The 22683-nt window shown below is 55.2% G+C and overlaps 1 protein-coding gene, 1 long non-coding RNA gene and 1 pseudogene across 2 annotated transcripts; 1 reads left to right on the top strand and 2 right to left on the bottom strand.

Moving 5' to 3' along the window:
* Positions 1-260: 260 nt before the first annotated feature.
* On the bottom strand, positions 261-7679 carry LOC139680961 (uncharacterized; annotated as a pseudogene).
* A 1613-nt stretch (positions 7680-9292) lies between these two features.
* LOC139680895 (uncharacterized) lies at positions 9293-10359 on the bottom strand. The gene is made up of 3 exons (XR_011699428.1): positions 10191-10359; positions 9797-9907; positions 9293-9575 (listed from the first exon to the last, which is right to left on the bottom strand). It is a non-coding gene; the product is annotated as an uncharacterized lncRNA (long non-coding RNA).
* A 27-nt stretch (positions 10360-10386) lies between these two features.
* LOC139680962 (zinc finger protein 892-like) lies at positions 10387-19803 on the top strand. The gene is made up of 4 exons (XM_071574025.1): positions 10387-10390; positions 10464-10644; positions 13815-13897; positions 14088-19803. The coding sequence occupies exons 1-4, from the start codon at positions 10387-10389 to the stop codon at positions 15008-15010; spliced, it is 1191 nt and encodes a 396-aa protein (XP_071430126.1). The 3' UTR covers positions 15011-19803.
* Positions 19804-22683: the final 2880 nt, after the last annotated feature.

The following is a 22683-nucleotide window of genomic DNA, read 5'->3' on the forward strand; positions in this document are numbered from 1 at the left end:
AAATCCATCAAAAACTGGGCACCAACCCCAGCAGGGCTGAGTATCATAGCACAGCAGGGCAGAGAGCTTTCCCAGTCTTGGATATCTGCAAATCTCCCGGCAACAGGAAAAGCTGAAGGATCCTTTGGTCACAGCTCCATGTTTTTGCCAGGAGGAGTTTCCAGGGCTCCAAGTTAAAATTTAAATATAAACCAGGGGGAGACTTGTGATTGTGTGGGATTAAGGGCAGCTGGTGGCAGATCTCTGCCAAGAGGGAGGTTTCAGGTGGAATTATGGATTTCTGGATTCTTCCAAACACCACTGGGGCTCCTCTGGGGGTGACTGCAGATGGAGAATTTCCCCTGGGAGCACCAGTCAGTGCTGATCCTGTCAGAGTTGGTGTAAGCACAGTGGCCATGGCCCTGGATGTCAAACCTGCACCCAGAGCACAGCTAGAGCTTGAGGGATTCCCATTCCCATTCCCAGAGAGTGCTGCAGGAGCAGGGACCACCCTCCCCAGCAAACCTCCCCCAGGCAGAGCCCAAACTGCCTCCCACTCCTCAAAGGAGGGGATAATTCCATGCCAGGATGGCCTCAACCCCCACCAGCATCCCACAAATCCATGGGCTGTGTCCCAGGGCTTTGGCACAACCAGGAAAAGCAATTCCTACCTCCTTAGATTTATACCTACATGTGCCTCCCTGCAGCCAGCCCCAGCCCAGCCCAGCCCAGGGCTTTTACTCTCCAGAAGAGGAAAGGATATACAAGGCATTGAAAAGGGACCTATTGAACCATTCCCAAGGTCTGGAACATTCCCTCCAGAGACCAATTCAGTGGTGCACAGACCTCCCATAGCACAAGAGGAAATTCTGGAGGTGGGGAAAACAAGGATCACAGGTATCTCCACACCCCACTCTCCTCAGGGAATTCCCAAACCTCTTTCCCAAAACCATCTCACAGGAAAGCAAGGATCACAAGTACCTCCATTCCAGGTTTTTTTCCTAGGAGGAGGCTCCAGGGTGGCTCCTCCACCCTCATCACTCACCTGCCAGGGCAATGACAGTGAGGAGCAGCCCCACGACGAGCAGGGTGACCCCGATGGGCACTTTTAGTCCTTGATGCACCTGAAGCTGAAATCTGAGGACAAACCACTGGAAGGGGCACAAAGGGCACACCACACACCATCTTCCTCCTGGGCCTTGTATCCCCCTTCAACACCTCCCAGCACAGCCCAAAGCATGTGGGTGGCTCCAGGTTCAGTCTGGGGAGGCATCCCAGTGCTGTCATTTGCATCCAAGGATTTTTAGGGCTTCATCCCCCCTGTGCCCCCCTCCACCATGGGGCAGGCACCAAGCCAGACCCACACCTTTAACATTCTTAATCCTTCTCCGTCCCAGCTCCCTGAGAAAATTTTGGCTGCCCACAACACTCTAAACTCAACCACAACCCCAAAACACAAACTGGTTCTTACTGATCCTTTCCTCCGCCCTTCCCTGCAGCAGCTCCATTGCAGTACCCGAGTCTTCACCTGTGCAAACCAAGTGAGTTCCTGCTCAGGGTGGGAACTGGGGAGTGGAAAATGCCTGATTTGGCCCAGTTTTCTCCCAGGACAATCAAGGACTTGCACCACTGTCAGGTGTTTTCAGTCTAGACACCCCAGGTCACCCCACAAGGTGTTGGGCAGCCCTTCAGCCACAGATGGAGCCCCCAGAACAGGGGAGGGTGACTGTCTGCCACCCCTGAGGAGGCACAGAGGGGACAGAAGCATCCTCAGCTCCTCCTGCCTCCAACTGATCTTGGATAATCTCCCAAGCTCTTTCTCCAGCCCAGGAGACTCCCCTGATCCAAATATAAACCCAAAAAAGCTGATAATCCCCTAAACACCACCCCCCCTCCCTCCCCTCCGGCCCCTGGGCAGTCACAGCATTTTCCAAACCTGTTCTTTTCCTCAAAGCTGGTTTTTGTTCCCTGTTTCCCATTCCAACCTGTGCTCACCCTCCTTATCTTTGTGACACCCCCCCCCCCCAACCATCAGCATATTTTCCCACCTAGTCTATTGTTCTTCCTAAATTCTTTCCCTGCTTAACCTTTCCCTAAAGTCAAAAATTAAGTTTCAGCAAAGCAACACTGACCCCTCTGGAGTGATTTGTGGAATATTTATAAGGAAAAAAACCAAAGAAACAGGACAAGAATCCACTGTCACAGAATGAAGAACCTGCTCTTGGGTCTGTAGCAACTGCAAAGAGTTTTCTTAGTAATTAAAATTCAAAGTAAACACTGACATCAATAAATTCCAATTATTACCAGCCCCTGCACCCAGTGTGTCCTCCATAGTTAAATATTCCCCAGGTATGGATCATCTGCCTGTGGCTGCAAAGCAAGAACCAGAAGGATCATTTTCCACCCCCTAAACACCTGATTTCTGGATCAGGTTTAATTGATGCAGCACTTGGTTACTGTCCCCAAGGCCAGACTGCAGTTAAGGGTGTTTTGGCACTCCAAACAAACAAGCAGGGCAGGAAGAGGGAGAAAAAGTGAAGAATAACAAAGGAGCTTACTATGGAAAATACTCCCAAAAAATGGGAAATACAGGACTTTTGTGTTCCAAAGGGCAGTTCAAAACTGTTACAGGCCAATATAGTTGGGGCCTTTTTGCTTTTGCTGTGAGTACACAAGTGGGAAATAATCAAAGGGACTTTTGTCTGGAGAGCAAAAAACAAACAGCCAACAGGAATCCTTGGGAATTCCACTTTTTTCTGAAAACAAGAGTAATTCAGCCCTTCTCTGTGGGATGTGCCAGGCACAGGACACATGGCAAGGTGCCCCTGCAAGGAGACACCCAGGGGGTCCCTGGGACCCTGAAGTGGGACCCCAGACTGGGTTGGAGGGGGAGGCGCAGGGGAGACAGAGTGGGATGTGGATGAGGAAAATGCTTATTAGGGCTCCTCTTAGTGTCACATCCCTTCACCTGCTCAGCAATTCTCCTCTTTGGGTTTGGCATGGCAATCTTGGGAAGAGAGGACTAAGCTCAAATCCAAACTGGGTTCACCTCAGTCCATTCCATAACCATCCCAGTCCATCCCAAACCCCTTCCCTGGTCCATCCTACACCCCCACCCCAGTCCATTCTCAAACCATCCTGATCCAGCCCAAATGCCCTTCCTGGCCCATCCCACACCCCAGTCCCTCACCACAGAGTCCAAGGGGCACCAGGTCCCAGTGGGTTTGGATCTCTGGGAATCACTAGTTCCAGCTCTCCTGGCCTAGTCACTGACCAGCAATGGGAGCTCCAGGCCAGTCTGGCACTGCTGTGGTCCCACCACTGGGGGAGGAGGCGTCCAGTCGACATCACTGGGTGGGTCTGAAGCTCACAAAGAGCCAGATGAGTCTCTTTCTCCTACAGACACACAGAAGGGATGGAAACTTTCTACACATTCTCCACCCTGAAGAAATAAAGAATAGAGATATTGCTCATGGAGCTGAGGAGCTTCCCAGCATAAAAATCAAAACAGAGGCAGCTCTCCACCAGAACTGTAAACCAAACCATTTCAGAACAAAAACATTTTCCCAGTATTCACCATTCCATAGCCCCCTCAGTGCTGCTCGGTGTTCGTACCTCCAAATCCTCCAACCCCAGTGAGAAAAGCGGTGATGGAGGCGCAGAATTCTCTCTCCCTCACACTTTCTCCTTTTGCTCTCCCAGTTTTCTTGTCTCCCACACATGTCCCTTTTATAAGTAAAAGCAGCAGCTTCAGGAAGTTCTACTAAGAAAAAAAAACCAAAACCAAACAAAAAAACACCCTGGGGAGGCTCCGGCTCACAAAACCCCTCCCAAGGGCAGCTCCAGCCCCTTCACTCACCAGAGTCAGGGAAAGTTCAGATCAGCCTTCCCTCAAAGAACCATTTATGCCCCCAGGCAGGGCCTCTACTTCAAGAAAAATGCTCCACCTCTCACAGAGCACGAACTTAAAACCTGAAACCACCCACAGCTGCTGGTCAAAAGCAGCAACTGCAGCTGCTTTATGTATTTCTGGGTTTTGAAGTTGTACAAACCAAGTTAACTCTTAACCAACCAACCAAACAAAAAGAGATGATTTAACCACGTCTCACCTGTGATGAATAAGGCATAAAATGTGCCCTAATTTAGTATCTGAGTGTGGGATGAGAATTTGACCTGGAATTACAGGGACAGAGGGAGGTGTTTGTCTGCAGAAGAGACACCCAGGAAATCCAGCTTGTGATGGCAATGGCATAGTCAGTGCTCTCTGAGAAACATGAGACAAGTTTTATTTCAAAACAATTATTTTCTAGCAACTTACTTGCAGCAGAAAGAGAGAACACAGCCATTTGCATCCTTTTCTGTAAAAATATAGAAATAACTCAAAATATAAATGACAGCAGTCCTGGGATATCAGAGAACAAGAGGCCTCAGGGCCCCCCTAAACCTGACCCCCCAAAGGTGTTGCTGCAGGAGCCCCAGGAGCAGCTGTGGGACAAACCACAGGGGTGGGAGTGAAGACACCTCCCAGTACTCCCTGCAAGGGCTGGGGTGGGTATGTGGGAGGGTGTCAGGGCTGCTGTAAACAGCCCTTCCCAGTGTTCCCAGTCCATGCCCACTCACACACCCAACGCAGACTGGTTCCAGGGGCACTGCAGTGCTGTGGGGCGGCCCTGCCCAGCTCTGCTCCTGGAGAGACCCGATCTGGGGGTTTTGCTCCCTGTTCATCACACCAGAGGGTAAAGCCAGGAAATGGACTCGTGTGTTTGTGCAGATGGTTGTTGTGCACCGGCCGTGGCATCAGCTTCCACATTCCCTCTGGCTCCCACATCCCTCTCCCCAGCCCCCAAATCCCTCTCTGTGGCTCCCCCAGCCCTCCCACTGATCCTTCACAGCCCTGAGAGTCTCTCCAGTCTCAGGTCAGAACTTGGTGGCTTCTTTCTGGCAGATCCACTAGTACTCCAAGTCACAGTTGTCACTGACGATGTTGTTGCCTCTGAGCACCCCATAGGCTCCAGGTCACTCCTGGGTATCCAGCTGGAACCTGTGGGTGCAGGAGGGATTCCATGCCACCCCCAGGGGTTCCTCAGGGGTCAGGGGGGTGCCTATCCTGACCCCCAGTGCTCCCAGCACTGCTCACTGGCCCTGGTCCAGGCTGGAGCCATTCAGCCATGTCCAGGCCTTCCTGTCCCAGGGCACCAAGAGCTCAATCCAGAAGTAGCTGGTGGGTTTCTTCAGGGTCTTATTTAGGAGATCCTGGCTCAGGGAAAGGAGTAGTGGTGATGCTCCCAGGCCAGGGACGGTCAGTCCAAAAAAGGCTCCATTCTCATACCAGGACTGAGCCCCCACACGTGTCCCCCATGCTCTGCCATGGGCACTCTGGGGGGCTTAGGCACAGACTGATCTCAGACTCCTGGGCAATTCATCACCCTTCTCTGGGTGCCATCAGCCCCTCCAGGCACCACCAGCCCCTCAGGTGCAGCCCCAGGGTCTGTCCCACATCACCATTGCCTTCACCAGCTCATCCCAGTTCCACGGCACCACTAGCGTGGCTTCCGATCCTCACACTCCTCCTGGCTCTTGTTCCAAGTGCTCTGTCCTCTGGAGACCCAGTAGCAGTTGGTCCTGCCCAGTGTCCAGCCCACAGGGCAGAGCCTGCACCCCTCAGCCCATGAAAGATGGGATCAGTGCCGGGTTAAGCCAGCAACAAGCCACCTTGTCCCCTTACACACCCAGAGAAGGACAAGGGGTTTGTTCCCATTTGCTCCCTGAGCTGTGTCCCCGAGCTGTGCAGCCCAGAGGGGCCTGACTTGAGAGTGAGGGGCTGCTCAGCACCCTCTGCCTGTCCCTCAGACACTCGCAGTGTGTGAGAGCAGCTCACAGCACACTGATCTGGGGGGTCTCCTCTCCAACATTCAGCAGACACTGGAGTCTCCCTCCCTCCCTGGGGTCCTGTGAGTGCCAAATCAATGCCCTGCTGGGCAAAGAATTCATTTTCTCTGGGCTCTGTGTGACCCCCAAACTCAGCTCTGAGCTGTCAAACCCTGTCCCTGCCTTGAGGGGATGCTGAGGGTGTGGATGACCTGGTGGGGGCACAGGATCCTCAGCAGCTCCCTGGAGATGCTGTTCAGGCTGGGACAAGTGGGTTGGCCCCTCTCTGCCACCCACCGGGACACTGGGAGAGGGGGATGTTAAGACCAGTGAGAGACATGAAGGATGGGATGAGAAAAAGTACCCGGACCTCTCCACCACCCTCCCAAGAAGCCATGGGGCAACTCCCTGCACAGCCTGAGGGACAGTGCCATAGCCCTGAGAGGACAGTGGGGGGGAGGGGGCTGCTGCAAGGACCCCCCTGGGCTCTGGAATGCCAGATCCTGTGTTCTGGGAAGGAGTATGGAAAAAAAGAGGGGGCTCAGGAGCACTTGTCACACACACCACCCCCCCGCCCAGAGGCCAAGGCAGGGTGTCATGGGACAAAGCACCCTGGTGAGACACCCCCAAGTCCCTGCAGATCCCTCTGCACAGGAGCACGAGGAGCTGAGTGTCCCCAAAACCCCCTCTGCTCCTATTTTTGGGGGTCCCAGCTTGAGGGGTGGGGCAGCAGCCAACCAGAGCCTTGAGAAAAGGCCCCCAGCCCCTCCTCTCTCAGTCCAGGCCTCAGTTTGCCCACCCTGAGCAACTCTTGGGGACCCAATGGGTGGGATCACCCACCCCCATCACTGCCCCCCTCGAGTTCCTCTCCCCCACCAATCTGTGTGACCCAGTGGACACGACCCCCCAGTACCTGCACCCCAGGGGGACAGGGCATGGAGGGTTTGTATCCAGAGGAAGGAAAAGCAGGGGAAAAGACAAGGAGCCACAGCACAAGCTGTTGAGAGGGAAAAAGCCCTTCGAGATTCCCAAAATGGGGAAAATAAAAGATCAAGGTGTTGATCCTGATCTCTAAGAGACGAGAATCAATAACATACCACTGAAAGAGGCATAAAATGTCAGACTCAATCAATGAAATGCCAGATCTACTTAAAAATAGATAGAAATACAGTGTTGCAGAATTGGCAAGGGCTCAGCAGAAGCCCTTGGGACTCATTTCTCCTGCCCTCTAATTAGGAGCACTTTATTAGGTTAATTAACCATTGATTCATTACTCTCTTTGTTCCTCTACCAGGCACAGGCCAGCACCGGCTCCACAGGCTGCAGGGCTGCTGCGTCCTGCCAGGACTCAGTGCATTGGTTTTATTTGCCCCAAAGGGGGAAACTGCCCCAAATCCCTTTGGCCGAGTGGAGGAGGGGACAGACTTGTAGAAATCTCCAAAAGTCGCTTTTGCCGAGCTTGGAAAGAACAAACCAAAGAGAACTGAGGTGAGAGCCTCTAGCAGCATTTGTGTGCCGTCCTCACCTGAAGCCCTCCGTGAAGAGCTCGGGGATGGCTGGGCAGACTGGGAGCACTGGGAAGGGCCCGGCTCGGCTCCGGCAGCGGCAGCGCCGGGTGGTGGCGGGAGGGGCGGGAGGAGAAGCCGGGCGGGGAATCCCGGCGGGAAGGAGGAGATTGGGCCGGCTGCGGTGTCGGAGCCCCGGCAGGGAGCGGGGAGGGCGCCGGGGAGCAGCGGCGGCGGCGGGCGGGGCCCTGGGGGAGCCGCGCCGAGGGCTCCCTGCCGGGCCGTGGCACTGAAGGAGCCGCCCCGCGGGACGGGCAGGGTGAGCATTGAATGAGCAGAGGGAAATACAATAAAAGAGCCAATGGAGAGAGCACAGCAAGAATAGAAACTAATCCTCACATTTAACTATAAAACCATAATTCCGTCCTTCCCCCATTAATTTGAATACTGTACATGACAGATACATCATCCTATACAAAGTTCAAGTGAAAAAATCTTCCCTGAGCGACAGATCCTCCCCGGCACAGCTGTGACCCTCTGCTCATGGAGTGCTGGAGGCACCTGAATCGAGGCGGAGTCTGATGGGTTTGGAGTGGGTTTGCTCTTTTGGTGTTTGTTTTTTTGATTGGTTGGTTTGGGATAATTTGTTGCTGGTGGTTTGGTTTGTTTGGTTTTAAGTTTGAGGCAACAAGTTGGAGGTTGATGTAGTTGGTACACTTTTCTAATTTATTTTTTTAAATATACTTCAAAACACTTGAAACCCACTTAAATCCACCATTTTACAAAATTCTCTCCCCAACTTTTTTCACCCTATTTCAACAGGAAGGAAACCAGTTTGCTGACATTCCTTCAACACACGTGTCATTTCTGTACTTGCCCGACTTACCAGCAACAACTGCTCCCAAGCAAGCACAGAAAGGGAGCAAAATCTGTCATAAAAATGCAAAGCCATAGAATCCCAGAACAATCCAGGCTGGAAAGGACCTCTAAAGGCCATCTAGTCCAAGGTCCCTGCAATGAGCAGGGCTCAGCTCAATAATATTGGTCAGAGTCCAGTTGTTTGAAACTCTGCTCTCAAGATCCCTCTGGATGCCCTTCCTTCCCTTTGGAGTGTCAACCCCAGCACAGCTCTCACCTCGGGCCTCTGAAACAATTCCCTGCTTTCTGCTCTCACCAAGGTCACTCCCTTCTTCCTGCTGTCCATTCCCAAACCTCTCTGAAACAGAGGATGTGGTCGTGGGGGCAGCTGCAGATCCAGTTCTTGGAGTAGCCCAGGGATGATCTGATACTCCCTGGGTTCAGGTACACACAGGGCTCGTGCCCCACACCTCAAACCTGCAATGCTGATGGACCAGAGTGAGAAAGGCAGGAAAAGAAGAAAACTGCTCCCAAACATTAAGAAAATCTGTGACTTTCCCTCTAGGAGACAACAGGCAGCATTTGGCTGAGGGTCTCTAGTTTTCTAATCGGGTGTTGGTAGGCAGTGACCTCAGCCCATCCCAACTCCCCATGGAAAGCCAGAAGCTGCCTGGACATGGAGGCAGGAGAAGGTCCCCATCCCAGGATGGGTCATCCCAGACTCCATGGAATCCCTTCCAGAATGGAGCAGCCCCCCAGGGCCTTTCCAGCTGCACCCAGAGGGAGCCCCCTGGCTCTGGCACAGAGAGAGGGACCCCCCTGGGTTTGAAGGCTGTGCCATTGATCCACCACCAGCCCTTATCCCTCTTTTCCAGCCCAAGACAGTGCTTCCTTTCACCTTTATAGCATAGAAGGAAGTCCTAGAAAGAAAAGAAACATCAGGGTGTGGCCAGTCTTGCCTTCCCCACCTCCTCTTTCCCACCTCTGTCCATCCCTCACCCAGAGATGGGGCTTTTCCCAAGGTGTTGGCTCCAGGTTCCAGCACTGGGAGCACTTTAGGGCCAGGCAGGTTTGGGGCTGGGTTTATACTCTTTATTTGCCCACATTTCCAACCCTGGAGGTGGCACAGAGGCTCAAGCCCAGTTCTCACCAGTTCATCCCTGGTGCTTCTGATGGCCACGAAGCTCCCAGGGCCTTGCACCTTTCCTGGCTCGTGGTCCTGTTGCCCTCAGGCTCAGAAAAGTAACAGCATTTGCCTTGGAAACCAGGTCAAGTGTCTGGGCACACACAGCACAATTCCAGCTGAGGGAAATGGCATCTCCAAGAAGTGAAATAGGGAAAGCTGAGTGAGACACGTGGGCAGCCCTAAAAAGCAGGAAAATGGGATTTATTTATTGTTTTTTTCTATCAGCCTCAAGGGGGAAACTGGGGATGTTCTTGGAAAAGGCAATGGTGTGAGGGAGTGAGGAGCAGACATCTAGACCACAGTTTGGGGAAAAAAAGGAACATCCTGGGATGCCCCATCTCCCCAAAATGGAGGTGCTGGGCCCTGATCCTCCCCATGGGGGTGCCTGGGTGGGACTCACCAGTCAGTGCCACAACCAGGATGAAGCAGAGGGGCCCCAGGAACACACTCAGAGGGAGGAGAACATGCACTGTGTGGGATGTTTTCCAGTCTGATTTGTTTCTCTTGGACTCTGGGGGAGGAAAGAGCAGGACAAGGCTGGGCTGGGTCCTCTCCCCTCTGCCCTCCCTTGCTGGATCCTCAGTCCATCCCAAGCCCCATCCAGGACAGGGACCCTCTTTGGGCTCAGGAGGGACAGAGAGCTGATGGGGGTCCTTCAGAGGCGCGAGTGTTTGAGGACCTCCACAGGTGGCCACAGCCTGGAATTTGGATGCTCCACATCCATCCAAAGGCTCCATCTCCATCCCACTGGTGCTCCCCAGGAGCGAGATGCTCTTCCCACCCCCTGCCCTCACCCAGAGCGTTGGTTTTCTCAGCACTGCCCCATTTGGACAGTTCCTCGGGATCACTGCAGGTGTTCAACGCTTCCTCTTGGCCTGAACAATTTGGCTCCCGGGTTTCTTTGTCCATTGTGGCAGAGAAGTCTCAGAGCCCAAGTCACCGGGGTCCGGCGCAGGAGATCGCGCCGCCTGCTCGGACCAATCAGCGCGCATGGGTGAGGGGCGACGGGCAGGAAGCGGCCAATCGCAGCTGCGGGCACACCCCGCCGCCAATCGCGTTCCGCGGAGGAGATGGCGCCATCGCCGGCAGCCACCCGGGGCGCTGTGCGGGCCCCTCGCGGGCGGGTCGGGCCGGTGAGGCGGCGGCGGAGCTCGGCCCGGCCCCGGCGCAGGTGAGAGCCGCGCTCGGCCCTGCCGGGGCTCGGGGCTCGCTGCGGGCGGAGGGGGCGGAGGCGCCGCGGGGAGCGAGGTGTGTTGGGCTCGGCCTGCCCGGGGCTGGCGCTGTAGGCGGTCCCGGGGAGCGGGGTGTGTTGGGCTCGGCCCCCCGTGTCCCCCCGTGTCACCTCCCCAGGGCCCGCGGAGGGAGCGGCTGCCCGCGGGCTCCTCTCCGGCGGGCTCGGAAGGAGCCGGGGCCAGAGCAGAGCCGGGGCCAGAGCAGCGCTGGCCCGTCCCAGTTCCGGTGGGCCGGACACGTTTGGCTGCCCCGTGCCCGGGAGTGTTCCTGGCCGGGTGGGACCGGGCTTGGAGCCCCCTGGCCTGGTGGAAGTGTCCCTGGGCTCCAGACTGCCGGGGCAGGACTTGCCTGGCACAATCCTGAGGACCCTCGGGAGGCTGAGCCCTGTGGCAGCAGCGTCCAGGCCTTGGCACCCGCCTGTCACGACAGGGACACGAGAGGGACACGACAGGGAGCGTGTCTGCAGCATCTGCAGAGCCAGAGGGGGCTGGGGGGCCGGGCCGGGCCCTGAGCTCCCGCTTGTCTGCCCAGGAGCTGCCGCAGCGTCAGCGGGAGCAGGGACAGGGCAGGACTGAGCTGGCACCACCTTCCTGAGCCCGGGGGTCCCACAGGGCCAGGACCAGCTGTGGCCTGTCGTGATGGTCTCTAAAACCTGTGTCACTGTGGCTGTTAAAATACACCCGGGGCTGCCATTGAAAGGCTTTGGAACCAGTACTGATGTGTGAGGTGCAAGATGCTGCTTGTCCTGAGCAGGAAGTTTCACTCATAAGGGAAACGCTGCCCTTGAGCCTCTCCCCTACTCAGGTGAGGACAGGAGTGATGGAGAATCTTTGGTGGCACCTGGAACACAGGCAGGGCCAACCCAGCACAAATGCATCAATTTTATCTGTCCCCAAAAGAGAAAAAGGCCCCAAATCCCTCAGACTGAGAAGAGGAGGGGACAGTTGTTTGGCAAAAAAACTCCAAAAATCAGTTCCCCAGCTTGGGAAGAACAAACCAACCCAAACTAAGGCAGGACCCCCCAGCAGCCCTTCTGTGCCATCCCCACCAGAACCTCCCCCTGGGGTACTGGAGGATGGCTGGGCAGACTGGGAGCACTGGGAAGGGCCCCAGCTCGGGGCACAGGCCCCAGGGCAGCTCCACGTCACCCCCGGGAGCTCCCGGGCTCCGACAGCTGGGATGGAAGGAGCGCGGGGGCAGCAGGGGAAGGGACGGGGCTGCCGGCGCTGAACGGGACACGAGGGACAGCGGGGGCGTTTCGCAAGGTTTAATGCAAAAGTAATGAAATGAGAGGGAGACAACAGCAGCACATTGGAACTAAAACACTGCTGAGTGCCCCACGGGGACATTTCAGATATATAGATGTATATACATGTGTACACACGAAAGGTTAGTGCAAAAGCATAATGAGTTCTGGGCTGCTTCTTTAAGGAGAAATAACCCCACAGCCACATGTCACCTTCCACATCACTCCAGGATGGAGAAGGTTCTCCCTCCATCACCTCTGTGCCAGGTGAGGTTGGGATTTGCCATAGAGGTATGGCAGGAGCTGTGAGCTTTTGAGTTTGTCATCAGCCAGGTGCCCACACTGTGAATTGCCAAGGACAGGGACCCTGGCTGGAGCAGCAGAGACAGAGCTGGTACAGGACAGGTTGTCCCCCCCATCCCCTCCAGCAGATAAGGACACAAGTGCTGTCCATGAGGGACAGTCCCAGCAGCCTCGGCCCCCCCAGGCCCAGCCCATCCCTCCATGCCCTGCCCGGCTCCCTGGGACTCAGGAGGAGCTGAAGCTGCTCCGTGCCCCCACTGCAGCCGCTCGCCCCATCTCTGCAGCCTGAGCCAGTAATCGATGGTGCCCCTGAGGAGGAAGAGGAAGCCCTGAGAGGGAGAGCAGAGCCGGCAGTGGGAGCTGCCCCGGCCCCTTGGGGGTACCCATGCCCGGGGCTTCTTCCCTGCACGACCCCGGGGCGGGGCTGCATCCCCGCCCCTGCCAGCACTGACCCCGGGGGCTGCAGGGCTCTGCCCGACCTAGGAACCCCCCCAGCCTCCCCTGTGTCACCCCAGAGCCCCTCACTCACCATTTCCTCATCCTTGATCATGGCCAGGGGGGCCCCAAGCTTGGAACACAGCCCCTGGTACTGCTCCCAGCTCCCCTCAGCCCTCAGAGGCAGTAGCAGACCCCGCAATATCCAACCTGGTCCCAGGGACAGGCTGGCAGCAGTGGAGCCACAGGTGTAACTGGAATGTTACACCTGGAGAGGGAAGGGGAGAAGGTCCAAGGATTCCCCTCCACAGGGAGCAGGGACCCAGCTCTGTGCAGAGGGGCTGGGCTGAGGCAGCTGCTCCTCCCTGACCTGGCAGCACAGCCAAGGCCACCCCCGAAGGCAGGGCCAGGAGCAAAGGCAGCAGCAGGGTGAGCACTGGGTGGGATCTGAAGCACTTGCCTGGAGCAGGAAAGAGTCGCTAGCCATGAGGATGGGGCTGTCCTGGGCAGGCCCAGCCCTCACATCCCCCTCCCAATGCCGACTGCCCAGGGAGCACGGGAGGGACCCCCAGCCCCAGCGTCCCACACTCCGCTGGCAGTGAGAGAGCCAATGGCCAAGGACATGGCCAGGGACACTGGCAGGGATACAGGCGAAGGCACAGCCTGTGGCAGGAGAGCTGCCCAGGGCCGGGAGCAGCCAGGGGGGTCGGTACTGGCCATTGACAGGGCCAAAGAGAGCATGAGGTTTCTTCCACACACCCGGAGCAGCCTCACACTTGTCAGACCTGTCCTCGTAGGTAACACTGTCCCCTCCCTGCAGGCCACAGAGGTGGTCCTGCACTCACCCAGAGATCATCTGAGGGTCCTTTTGTCTGTATCCCCATTTTCTAATCTCTCCTGGGGACCCAAGGGATGCTTTGCAAACCCATCCCTGGAGCAGGATTTACTCTCTTCCCGTTGAGTCTATAGAGTAACAAATGCCATCTCCCTGCTCATGACCAGCTGGTTCTTGCACCCAGGTCATCAGTGGTGATGACAAAGCCTCGTTCAGTGCAGTGTGGGGGGCAGTTTTAGCAACATTGTCATGGCATATTAAATGGACCATGATTAGTGGCCATAGCTGGGTCTGGTGACTAGTAGAGAAGGACATGGGCACAAAGAACCCCCAGGCCAATGCACTCACAACTTGTTTTTCCCCCAGACCAGGATTTCTCCTTCCTAAGCCTTGGCCAGATGGAGGAGGAGGCTGCGAGGAAGAGAAGATGCCCCGGGACCCCCAGGCAGGTGAGGAGGAAGTCAGTGCCCCTTTGCCCCTCTCTTGTGCTGCATCTTCCAGCCCAGCATTGCCCCCAGCTGCAGGACAACCCCGCTGTTGACGCCGTCCTGCCGGGGCCGGGTTTGGGGGGATCTCCTTGCCCTTCCCTGTGGGCCGGAAGTAAATCCCATGCCTGTCCTTCTTTCTTTCCTGTCCCAGGCCCCAAGCTGAGCATGGAAGGCATGGAGGACAAATCACCCTGGCAGCACCTCGTAGCAGAAGCTGTTTTCAACGGCTCCATGGTACAGGAAGGCACTGGGGAGGAAAAGCCACAGAGATACCCCAGAAGGAGGGGCTCCATTCCCCGCCCAGAGTGCTGTGAGGTGGAAAACCTCACCCTGGGGCAAAAATGTAGTGAGAGCTTTAGCAACAACTCCAAACTGATCCACCACCAGATGATCCACACTGGGGAACGGCCCTACAAATGCTTGGAATGTGGTAACACCTTCAGCCAGAGCTCCCACTTGATCCGCCACCAGATGATCCACACTGGGGAACGGCCCTACAAGTGTTTGCAATGTGGGAATACCTTCAGTCAGAGATCCCATCTGATCTGCCACCAACAGATTCACACTGGAGAACGCCTCTACAAGTGCTTGGAATGTGGGAAGAGCTTCACCCAGAGCTCAAAGCTGATCTACCACCAGATGATCCACACTGGGGAACGGCCCTACATATGTGGGGAATGCGGGAAGAGCTTCAGCCAGAGCTCCACCCTGCTCCAACATCAGAAGGTGCACACGGGGGAACGGCCCTACAAGTGTCCCGAGTGTGGCAAGAGATTTAAGGCCAGCTCAGATCTCCTCGTACATCAGCGGACGCACACAGGGGAGAGGCCCTTCCGCTGCACCGACTGTGGGAAGAGCTTCAACCAGAACTCCAACCTCATCACCCACCGCCGCATCCACACCGGGGAGAGGCGCTACAAGTGCCCTGACTGTGGGAAGAGCTTCAACCAGCATTCCCACCTTGTCAGGCACCAGTTTATCCACACTGGGAAGAAGCCTTACAAGTGTGGGGAGTGTGGCAGGACCTTCACCCAGAGCTCTGCCTTGACCAAACACCAAGAGACCCACCGGTAAGGGAAACCCTCCAAGTGACCCAGCTGTGGGAAGAGCTTCCTTCCCTGCTCCAACTGCACCCATTGGAGAATCCACATTGGATGATCCACAGTGACCCACACTGGGCAGAAACCTGGTGAGCCATGTTGAGTAAAGACTTGATGACCAACATTCCCGATGAGGCCTGTTTAGCAGCGACCTGGTGACTCATGTTCCAGATGATCCATGCTGGGCAGTGTATTGGGTTTCTATGGCCAGGTTTCGGTAGCGGGGGGGCTGCAGGCGTGGGTTCTGTGAGCAGCTGCCAGAAGCTTCCCCTGAGTCCAGCAGAGCGAATTCCAGATGGCTCCAGGAGGAATTCAGTGCTGGCCAAGGCTGAGCCCATCAGAGACACCTTGGGGAGAACATATTTAAGGAGGGAAAAGTCCTTGTGCAGATGGAATTTAGTTCAGAGAAGAGCAGAGGGAGAATATGGGATAGAAACAGCTCTGCAGAGCCCAGGGCAGTGCAGAAGGAAGGTCAGGAGGTGCTCCAAGCATCAGAGCTGAGTTTCCCCTGCAGCCCAAGAAGGAGCCCATGCTGGAGCAGGGGGCTGCCTGAAAAGGGTGTGAGCCTTTGGGAAGCCTGTGCTGCTGGAGCCCCAGAGAGCTCAAAGGGACTCAGCACCGCTGGTTATGGAGCCCACACAGAGGGGGCTTTGGGCACAGGAATTGTCCATCATGGCCCCAATTCAGGTCAGTGACTTCCTTTAAAATTTTGAGAGCAAAAATAGAATTCCACTTGGATTGTTCTTCAGGCAAGAAAAATAATAATTTTCCAAGGCTGTTCTTTAAAGAATCAGGAGCTCATTAGACAGCACCAGTTCCTGGGAGCAGAGATTATTTCTGATGAGCTCAAGAGCAGCTCAGCCCAGGGGCTGTTTATCAAGGCTGAGGCCTAATGAGCATTTCTCAGATCAGAATGAGGCCTGGCATAGGGTGGTAATGTACCACTGCTGTGAGTTGACCTTGGCTGAACGCCAGGTGCCTACCTAGCCACTCCACCCCTCCCCTTCCCAGCCAGATGGGGGCGGGGGGGTGGGGAGAAGGTGGGGGAAGAAAAGCAAATAACACAAACCATGGCTTATGGTGTAGGCAGTTTATATTTATGCAAAAAAGAAGGAAAATTAAATAAAACAATGTGCACATACACAAAGCAGAAGTTAGGACTGAATGTCTACCTCTCACAGGCAGTGATGGTTAGCCACCCCTCCGGGAAGTGAAACTCCAGCATGGCAACAGTCGGAAGGTGGCCATTACCTGGGGAGAGAGAATGCCTCCCTTCCCGTTCCTTTTATATCTGGGTTGACATCATATAGTATGGAATATTTCCTTGGTCACTGGAAGTCAGCTGATCTAACCTGTGTCCCCTTCTAGGATCTCAGCTAAAACCCACTACAACCACCGCACCTGGAAAGGTGTTATCTGAATGACAACTGTGAGGTGTTTTCAGTCCAGGCCTCCCAGCTCACCCCACAAGGTGCTGGATGACCCTTCAGCCTCACCTGAGCCCACTCCCCATCTCCCCTCCCTGTGCAGGGCAGCTCGTGGAGCCCTCAGGACAGGGGATGGTCGCTCTGGACCTGCCTCCTGAGGGGCTTCTGCCTCCCCTGGGGGGGCACAGAGGGGACAGGGACACCCTCAGCTCCTCCTGCCACAAGCTGACCTTGGACAACACCCCGAGCTCCCAGGGCCTGGACGGCTCCTGCTCCATGCTGGGACTTGCCAGGATGTCCTGGGGTCCCAAAATAAAACAAAAAAAGGTGATAATCCCCCAAGCCCCTGAGCAGTCACAGCCCTCCTCAGAAGAAGCAAAACTGGTTCCATAGGAGTGATTTGTGAAATATTTATAAGAAAAAAATAAATGAAACAAGGATCAACTGACACAGACTAGAAATACCTGTGGGTGCTGCTGTCGAGTCACTGGACACTGCAGAGTATTTCTATATTTACTAAAACTATATACACCCTACTATCAATGCCCAGCAGATGTTCTTGTCATCATGACTGTAAATAAAATAATTACCAGTCTCTTTACCTGGTACTTCCCCCCAGTAAATATTTTCTAGATGAACATCCCCTGCCTGTGTTTTGAAGGGGAGACCCAAAATGATGTTTTTTTCCTGTCCAAATGCTTGAATTTTTAATAAGGTTTAATTGTGCAGTGTTTTGTTCCTCTCCCAAATTCCTCCTGGTCAAGGCTGCAGCTTGGGGTATTTTGGGGTGAAAAACACATGAGGGAGGAAGAGATGAGAAAAAGGAATAGAGGCACAGAAATCTCTCTCCCTCAAAGCTTTTCCTGTCCTTTCCTCTCTCCCAGATGACATGACTCCTACCCACTCACAGGCCTGTTTTGGATCAAAGCAGCTGCTTCAGGAAGTTCCTCTGAGTGGGAAGACAGAAACTCACAAACCCCCTCCCAAGAGCCCCTTCACCCATCAGCCAGGAGTGCCATGGGTGGGTCAGGGGGGTTGGAACTCACCAGCCTTCCCCACGCAGAACCATTTCCCACCCCTGGGCAGGGCCTCTGCTCCAGGGAAAGACTCCTCTCCCAGCCCCAAAGCAGCCCCAGCTGTGGGTGCTGAGCAGCAGTTGCAGCTCCAAAACTGTTTCTGGACTGGGAAGCACGAGGGGGATGCAGATTTTTCCTGTCCCCTCTTCTCCAGTGCAGAGAACAGGGTAGGAGGGGGCAGAGGTGGTGCTGGACCCAGGGGTCTCTCAGGGTGGCTTTGCTCACCTGGGTCTGCATCGAGGGGTCTCAGGGCCCCTCAATCCTGACCCTCTTAAAGGTGCTGCTGCAGGAGCCCCAGAAGCAGCTGTGGGACAACCCCCATGTGGGTGGTGGATGAAGAAACATCAGGGCACTCACTGTGGGGGCTGGAGCAGGATGGGGGGGTGTGTGGAAGGGTGTCAGGGCTGCTGCGAGCAGCCCCTCCCAGTGCTCTCAGTCCATGCCCCCTCACATACCCAGTGCAGACTGGTTACAGGGGCAGTGCAGTGCCAGGGGTCAGCCCTGCTGAGCTTTGCAGCCAGGGAAACCCAATTTGGGGGTTTGCTCGCTGTTTATCACACCAGAGAGCAGAGCCAGGAAACAGCCTCATTTATTTGTGCAGGTGGTTGTTGTGCAGCAATGGCAGCACCGGCTCCCACATCCACCTGCCCAGCTTCTGCATTCCCTTCCCTGGCTCCCATCCCTCCCCACTGATCCTTCCCAGCTCCATGTCTCTTCAGGCTTCAGGTTAGAGTTTGGTGGCTTCTCTCTGGCAGATCTGTGGCAGCCTTGAGTCGCAGTTGTCAGGAATGATGCTCTTGCCCCTGATCACCCCACAGACTCCTTGTTGCTTCCCAGGGTCCAGCTGGAACCTGCAGGTGCAGAAGGGAGCCAATGTCACACCTGAGGGTCCCTCAGGGGAGAGGGGGGTTCCCACCCTTACCCTTAGCACTCCTCCCACCTCTCACCAGCCCCAGTCTAGGCTGGAGCTGTTCAGGCAGGTCCAGTCCTTCTTGTCCCGGGGCACCCAGAGGTCAATCCAGTAGTGCCCAGGTTTTCACAGGCTTTTATTTAGGAGATCCTGGTTCAGGGAAAGGAGCAGTGGTGACGCTGCTGTGCCATGGATGGTTATCCCAAAACAGGCTCAGTCCTCATCCCAGGACCAAGCCCCATGGGTGTCCCCCACGCTCTGCCACAGGCACCTCGGGGGCTTGGACATGGAGCGGAGCTCATCCCAGGCTTATGGGAATCCCTTGACCATTCCCTGGGCACCATGAGCCCCTCGAGGACCACCAGCCCCCTGGGCACCACCAGCCCCTCAGGCACCACCAACCCTGCCGGACAGCACCAACTGCAGCCCCAAGGTCTGTCCCGTGTCCCCAGGGCCATCAGTCCCCTCATCAGCTCATCCTTGTCCCACGGCATCACCAGTGTGGCCCTCAATTCCCGCAGTTCTCCCAGCTCTAGTTCCAGATGCTCATCCCTTTGGATACCCAGTAGCATTTGGTCTTTCCCAGCATCCAGCCCACAGGGCAGAGCCTGCACCCCTCGGGCTCTGGGGACAGACAGACAGACATACAGACATAAAACAGAACAAAGCCAAACCCCAACCCTTTGCAAGTCCAAGACACAATTCTCTCATTGTCTTGTACCACAGGGAAGGATCTGACTTGGCTTTAGTGGGGAAGGTGTCACCAAGGGGACCCCCGGGGCGGGGGTTACCTCAAGGGGGGCACAGGATCCTTTGTAGCTCCCTGAAGGTGCTGTCAAAGCTGGGACAAGCGGGCTGTCCTCTGTTGGAGGAGACCTGATCGATGAGGACTTTATCAAATGGCAAAAATACTCTAAGTGCTGGGTGGATGAGGACGCGGAGGTCCAAGAACCTGGAGAACCCCGGAAGCAGCTGAATCAGGACGATGGGGGTTTAGGAGTTACATGGACATTTCCCCAGTTTGATTGCTATGTACCCCAAGATGGCTACCCTAGTTGTTTTTCCCTTAGTCATCCCTGTCCAGGTTTCTCCTTCCCACAGACCCTCAGGGCATTTTCCCACCAACCCTCTCCTGATTGGCCCCTGTTTGGTGCAGTGCACCATTTCCCTTATATGGTTATGTTCAAACCCAGTTCCCCTATTGGTTCTCCATTTGTTCCTCCCCCTAATTTGCATACCGACCAATGAGGTGTGTCGCTCCTCCCTGTCTCCTCCCCTCACTCCGTCCCTGTTCTGGAAAGTCCCATGCTCCCCTATATAAGTCCGGGCACCTCAATAAATTTCACTTCTCTTTGTGGACTCTCGACTCGTGTGGACCTCTTCCTTCGGGGAATCGTCGCCAGGTTGGGAGCGGGAGGAGCCTCCCCTGAGCTTCGAAGGAGCTTGTCCCTCTAGAGCATATACTATTGCTCTTTGAGCGCTGCTCCTAGGAGCGCCTCCCCCATTCACCGTATCGGTGGCCATCAATAATCCACCAATAATTGGCGCCCAACGTGCGTGGTGACATTCTCCACGCTGTACCTTTTACAGCCGTAGGGCGGGTGAAACCCTCGGCCATCAGTGGACCCCGGAGACAGCTACTAGACAGAGCACCTCGGCATTCCCTCAGCTCTGCTGAACATCCCCCGTTGATTCAATGCGGGACCGAAGGACCGATCCTCAACCTGCCCTGGAGGTAGGTAGCTCCCCGGAAAGTTCCTCTCCCCGTCACACATTCCTCATTTATTCAAAATGGGTGGGCTTCTCTCCAAAAGAGAAAAAAACGATTATCGCCGCCTGAAGTCCCTCATAACTGAAGCCAATCGTGAGGTGGACAAAGCAGCTGTAAAATCGTTAACAAAGTGCATGTCCAAGGAAGGCTATTCTCTGCCTCTCAACCTCACCACTGATGAGTGGGACTGATTTGGACATAAATTATGGGCGGCGGCGAACAAAAAGGATAAGAACGCCACATGTGCCTTAATGGCATGGACCCTAATTCAGTCCATCTTAGAAGCAGATCAGGAATCGGGGATCCAGGGGGCCCCAGGAACAGTCACTTTAGGGAGTTGCGGTCGAAGCGCGCGAATGGCATCGGGACACCAGAATCCCCCTTCCACCAGGACCGTTCCCCTCGAACTTTGGGGCCATCACAAATACAGTCACCACCACCATCTCTGCTTCCCCAACCGCATGTACTACACGACCACAAAATGGCGACGGGGACTCAGATGCACAAAATGGTGTCCGGAGCAAAAGGGAGGAGGTGCCTAGTGTCTACCCCTCGTTGGTGACATCAGGAGGGGAGGGGCCATCCCCCTTCATGGGCGGTCCCTATGACCCTCCGCATCTAGATCCGTCCTCTTACACCGCGGGCGGCTCAGGCCCCTCCCATTTTCCGGTCCAAAATGGTGGCGTCCTGCGGGTAGGCCCAAGCCATGGGCCTACTGGACTATCACCCACCAACCCGTTTAGTTCTCCCCCACAGCGCCAACAACCAATCCCGTTCAGTTCATCTCTGTGCTGGTTTGAAGGTAAACCAGCAGGGGAAATGAACTCACCACGAGAGAGATTATAAGTCAGACCTAAAATTTAATAATAATATTACAATAACAACACTGACACACAAGGGAAATTGCTTTCAACTCACAATACCCCAGCAGTATAACCCAGTGTTCTGGGGCACAAACCCAAGGGGGTTTGTTTGCCCTTGTGCTGAGACCCCTGTGGTTCCCCCAAGTCCAGAGCAAAAGGAAAAGGAAAACCTGTTGGTGCAGGCGAGGGCTGTGGTCTGGGCAAGAGCAGTGATCTCCTGCTGTCGAGGTCCTGCTGCTGCTCTGGATCCGACGAGAAGTTCCCGAGGTCTTCTTACCCACCCCTTATGTACCCTCAGGGAGCTCTCAGTCCCTCCCCCTGGGCGGGGACTCACACAATGGGTGATTAACTCTGGGAGCCAGGGGGTGTTGAGCTGGTGATGGCCCATTAGCAGCTCCGCCCCCCTCAGGCTGGGTGTGAAGTGATAATGGCTCCCTGGGCAGCTGCTGCTAATGGCCCATTGACCTTGGGGAATGAATAGAGGGGGTAGAATACACAGCTTTGATCACCACCACACAGGGTTAGCTGGTCCCTCCTGCTGAACTAGGACATTATCCACCCCTTATTCTACTCCATCTAGTCATTCCCAAACTAATCCCCTTTTTACCTATACATATATATACACATATATACGATGAAACATTACAAACTCTTCTCGCTCAAAATTAGGTCCCCTTGTGGTACACAATGTGTTTCTCCATCTTTTTGCATTACCCACCAAGTGCAACCAGGTCCTTGAGCAAAGACAATCCCTCGGATGGGTTTGCCTTTGTTTGAGGTGGGACTCACCCAAACAGTCTTTCCTAACATACCTCTCATATGGACCACAGGGACTTTATCTCCATCTACAGTATTCAAGAGTTCTGATTGGGCAGGGCCAGCTCGATTGATGGAGCCCCGGGTGTTGACCAACCAGGTGGCCTTTGCCAAATGCAGCTCCCAGTGTTTGAAAGTTCCCCCACCCAACGCCTTCAAGGTTGTTTTCAGCAGTCCATTACATCGCTCAACTTTCCCGGCAGCTGGAGCATGGTAGGGGATATGATACACCCACTCAATGCCGTGCTCTCTGGCCCAGGTGTCTATGAGGCTGTTCTTGAAGTGGGTGCCATTGTCAGACTCTATTCTCTCTGGGGTGCCGTGTCTCCACAGGACTTGTTTCTCAAGGCCCAGGATGGTATTCCGGGCAGTGGCGTGAGATACGGGGTATGTCTCCAGCCATCCAGTGGTTGCCTCTACCATGGTCAGCACGTAGCGCTTGCCTTGGCGTGTTTGGGGAAGTGTGATGTAGTCAACTTGCCAGGCTTCCCCATACCTGTATTTCGACCACCGTCCACCATACCATAGAGGCTTCACCCGCTTGGCCTGCTTGATGGCAGCACATGTGTCACAGTCATGGATAACCTGTGAGACACTGTCCATGGTTAGATCTACCCCTCGGTCACGAGCCCATCTGTATGTCGCATCTCTGCCCTGATGACCAGAGGCATCATGGGCCCATCGGGCTAGAAACAATTCACCTTTATGCTGCCAATCCAGATCTACCTGAGAGACTTCGATCCTGGCAGCTCGATCCACCTGCTCATTGTTACGATGCTCCTCA

Source organism: Pithys albifrons, chromosome 19, assembly GCF_047495875.1.
Source record: "Pithys albifrons albifrons isolate INPA30051 chromosome 19, PitAlb_v1, whole genome shotgun sequence".
NCBI classification, from domain to species: Eukaryota; Metazoa; Chordata; class Aves; order Passeriformes; family Thamnophilidae; genus Pithys; species Pithys albifrons.